At 37.8% G+C, this 4376-nt stretch overlaps 2 protein-coding genes across 2 annotated transcripts in view; both read left to right on the forward strand.

The window, feature by feature from the left end:
* Positions 1-1239, forward strand: part of LOC150038028 (methylthioribose-1-phosphate isomerase-like) — a 2080-nt gene extending 841 nt beyond the window's left edge. The window contains exons 2-5 of the mRNA XM_090311116.1: positions 6-43; positions 368-506; positions 587-855; positions 932-1239. Of these exons, the coding sequence (XP_090167242.1) occupies positions 6-43; positions 368-506; positions 587-855; positions 932-1012 (527 nt within the window). The 3' untranslated portion in view covers positions 1013-1239. The remainder of the gene's footprint in view (positions 1-5; positions 44-367; positions 507-586; positions 856-931) is intronic.
* Positions 1240-3436: 2197 nt separating this feature from the next.
* Positions 3437-3877, forward strand: LOC150038029 (uncharacterized). Its single transcript, XM_090311117.1, has one exon. The coding sequence runs from the start codon at positions 3437-3439 to the stop codon at positions 3875-3877; it is 441 nt and encodes a 146-aa protein (XP_090167243.1).
* Positions 3878-4376: the final 499 nt, after the last annotated feature.

Raw genomic sequence — 4376 nt, forward strand, 5'->3', positions numbered from 1 at the left:
GTTAGAAAGGGCATACTGTACCGAAACGCGACCCTTTAATCAAGTGAGTTTCTTTTTGGAATCTTCCCTTTTCAATTTCCTCTCTTTACATTATAACTATCTAGTATAATTTGTAAAATTTTTTTTCTCAATGTAATAATACAATGTGTAAAATGAGAACGACCGAGTGTCTATGGAAGCTCTAGTTAACTTCTCTATCAATATCAGTGGTATTTATATAAAATATATGTTTCCTTTTTGAACATGTTGTGGCCATTTTCCTGATTTTGGTAACTTCAAACCTGTGTATTGAACGGTTTTGGGAATTGTTTTAGCCATAACTCTCTCGACTTGTTGTAAGTTAACTTAATTTTTGCAATTATTGTAGGGATCTCGACTCACAGCCTATGAGTTGGTCCATGAAAAGATACCTTCTACTCTGATAGCCGATTCTGCTGCTGCCGCCTTAATGAAATTTGGAAGAGTAAATGCTGTTGTAGTTGGGGCAGATCGAGTAGCTGCAAATGGTATTTTGATGTCCCTTCATTTATATGCACCTCGGTTTTTCTGGAAAGAGGGAATTGAAAGTTCTGTTAATGAATTGCAGGTGATACTGCAAATAAGATTGGAACCTATAGTCTTGCATTGTGTGCAATGCATCACAAGATTCCATTCTTTGTGGCTGCACCATTGACTTCCATAGACTTATACCTTTCGTCTGGAGAAGAAATCGTTATAGAGGAAAGGTCTCCCAAAGAGTTGTTGAACTCTCGCGGAGGTCTCGGTGAGCAAGTCGCGGCATCTGGTATCGCTGTCTGGAACCCTGCTTTTGATGTTACTCCTGCTCATCTGATTTCTGGAATCATAACAGAAAAGGTCATCCTCTTTACCACTTTCCTGTTTAAAACAGTTGGAAGTATCCAACTTCTGTTGATATGTTTTATCTTTGCAGGGAGTCATCACGAAGGCAGTGGGTTCTGAATCTTTCAACATAAAGGAGTTCGTTCAAAAGACAGAGGGGGCTCGTGCATAGAGAGGTAGCATTCGTTGTTGGCAACGTGCTATTCTGCAGGTACACTAGAAATAAAAATGAATATACCTATCTTCAAATTTGAGATAAACTGCATCATAGGTGAGTTTTTGAGAAATAAATGTTCTTGTTCATTGGAATCAATATATACGATATTGCAATTGATCAAATCTCTGGCAATTCATGGCTCTCTTTCTGAAGGTCTAATAACAATGCAATCGATTATACAACTTGCTGATATTCTGGCTTAGTTTCCATTGCGCAATGATCAAAGTAAAATGTTTCACTTGCCAATTGCAATTCTCACTTGAGTTGTGACTCTTCTCTGTTCTTTATACATCCGTAATAATATTGAATAACTATAGTTCAACTGAATAAAGCTTATATCTTCGATCAAGAAGTCAGAAGCCTTGAGCCGCCAAACCCCACTTTCTTGAACTTACAAAACAATGATAAATCGGGCAACAAAATTGGAGAGGTTCGAGATCTCCACTCTTATATAACCGATAATTTGCCCCAATAACCACTTTAAAAGAATGGTATTATTATGCTACGAGTGCAAATCGAAACTGAAAAACCGAATAAAATTGAACAAATTGGTTCAGTTTGGTTGATGTGAACTATACTTGTCAGTCAACTCCGTTGTCGTTAAACGTTCGATTGTTTTATATACCTACAATCACTTATTCAAATTGATTTAATTACACTTGTGAATTTAACGGTGTGGCCTACAGAATTGCAAGAAACCATACAATGAAAGTCGTACTTGAGTGGCTCAATCCACTTAACCTGGCCTTATTTCCCTTTCCGATACCAGGCCATCTAACGCTTCCCATGCTTCTTTTCCTATTCCATTTTTTTTTGAGCTATGGGACATCAGAAAAAGATCAGACTTTTTTAATTATTATTTTTATATAGAGAAACAAGACGAAGAAAAACAAGCACTTAAAATCTAGAGAATATTATCTGAAAAAACATCTTTTGAGGTCAACAAATCACTTTGAGAGGAGACCAAAGTTACAATAGTATGAGTAGTTTTATTTTCTTCTTGAGAGATGTGACAAAGATTAACAATATTAACAATGTTTCAAACAAAAAGAATGTCTTCCATTAGAATATTAGTTTCATCAAAAGTAATCTCCTTCTTATTTAGAAGTCTAATGACGTCCAAAGCATCAAACTCTACTTCAATTGACAGATTGGAACCAACCTAAACCTAATAAACTGTTTTCAGACTCTCCAACAGTGCTCCAGCTTCTAGAAAACTAACACTCCACCTCTTTTGAGGTAGAACGCAGCCTCCCAAGATCGCTCGACCATCCGATCATGCTTCACCTAAAAGAAAAATAGGGAAAATATCTTTGGTCTAAGTCTTAATATCCAAACAAAGGACGAAAGAGAACAACAACGAGGCTGGTGCAGATAACAAAACAGGGGCCTTAAGGATGTATATGGCAGGTTTGTCTGTCTCAAACACTCAAAAAGAGAAAAAACAGACCGCCATGCACATCATTTTGTAACCATTCATCAATTCCAACAAAAAAGATTCTCTTTGAACATAGGAAGAGACAACATATGTCCCCAAACCGACGAGGAAGTCGACAGACACAGACAACAACTCCCAATCGGATACTATGGCTCTGTTTTTGTTGCGTGTCGCATCAGAACAAAGTAGCATGGCTTTTCTTTGCTTTGCACATGGGTCATATATGTCTTCTCTCTCTGTTTCTTTCAAAATCCCATGTCCTTTTCTAGTACTCCAAATTTTGAATCTTGCAGAGAAAAATGAAAAGGCTTTCCTCTTCCTCCATTTCCCATCTCTGTTTTTTTTCTGACTCGTTTCAAATCCTTTTTGCTATCGGTTTTGAAAGACAAAAACCAAAACAAACCAAACATTGTTATTTAATAATGTTAATTATAACAGTCTTATGTCTAAAAACGTTTCGGGAATCCAAACGTTGTTGGAAACTTCAAAGGCTAAGATAGGAAGTATAAATAAAAACTCACGAGCTTAGAAACAGAGTCTATCTGATCTGATCAGATCAGAAGAAGAAAAAGAAGAAAACCATTGCTTTTTACAAATGGGGTTTCTTCGTTTTATATTATTTTCAAATACGCTACTCAAAGGAGAGGAAGATTCTCACCCAATGACCTTAAAAACTCCGAGTGTCTTTTTTTTTTTTTTTTTACCCACCTTGGATTATAATTATCCAATTATTTGGAGTGGTTTAATAGTAATAAATCTATTGCTTAAGTCCTTATTATAGCAATGCATTTACTACAAATGGGAAAATGCCAACAGCCCAATTGTCAATAAATGATGAATCTTTTTGCTTGTCCTCTGGTTTTCTCTTCCTCTTCCCAAACAGAATAGAGAGGCACAAGAACAGAGGAAACAGATAAGAGTTCGTTGTCATGCTGCTGGCGATGGCGTTACCAAATTCCGACTCTCAGGCGGCGGCTACGGTGGAAGTCGAGTGTGTGAAGTGCTATTCTTGCGGATTTACAGAGGATTGCACGCCTGCTTACATTTCTCGAGTTCGTGATCGCTTCCATGGCCGGTGGATTTGTGGGCTCTGCATCGAGGCGGTGAAAGATGAAGTTGTGAGATCGGGGAAGCTCATCTCCACTAAAGAAGCTTTGGTTCGACTAGCGAGTTTCTGCAGAGAGTTCAGGTCGACAAACCCTCTGGATGAAACAGAGCATCCCATCGCCGCCATGGGGCGGCTACTGCGACGGAGCTTGGATTCTCCCAGAGTGCTCCGCTCAAATTCAAGTAACGTAATCAAACTCGAACCAATCGTCGACATTGGAGATTCAGCTAGGCTCCAACGATCCGGGAGTTGCTTTCCTTCCTTGTCTAGTTAGGGAAAAAAAAAAAAAAAAACAGAGTAACATTTTCAAGCGACTGACTAGCTTTAGTGGGTGGTTTCAATTAGACTTCTCCGACGATTTTCAAACCATTTAAAGAAATGGGTTTGTGAATTTCAGGAGTGAACTAACCATTTTCTAGCGTTTATGATTCGTAAATTTCGTCGTAGTTATTGTATTTATGTATCGAGTTTACGGGTTAAGATGTAATGCAAATGGAAAATTGTATGGAAACAGATTATGTTTGTGTTTGCTTGAAAAATTGAAAGTTAAATAAATCTTAGTAGATTGATTATCTGAATGAAAACACGTTGAAATGAAAGGAAATTTTTTTTTGGTGAGATTTAAGAATCTTGCAGTGGCGGTCGTCTGAGCTCTGCTCTGTTACCATTGTCGGAGTAAAGCTCTGTTTTCTGGTAATTCAGTAATGGAAGCCGCTGGCAATGGTTAGCTTTCTTGTCTGTTATATATCGAGAGCCATATTTGATAGCTGGTC

The sequence above is a fragment of the Benincasa hispida genome, chromosome 2 (genome assembly GCF_027475165.1).
Source record: "Benincasa hispida cultivar pf3 chromosome 2, pf3_genome.v1.1, whole genome shotgun sequence".
In the NCBI taxonomy this organism is placed as follows: Eukaryota; Viridiplantae; Streptophyta; class Magnoliopsida; order Cucurbitales; family Cucurbitaceae; genus Benincasa; species Benincasa hispida.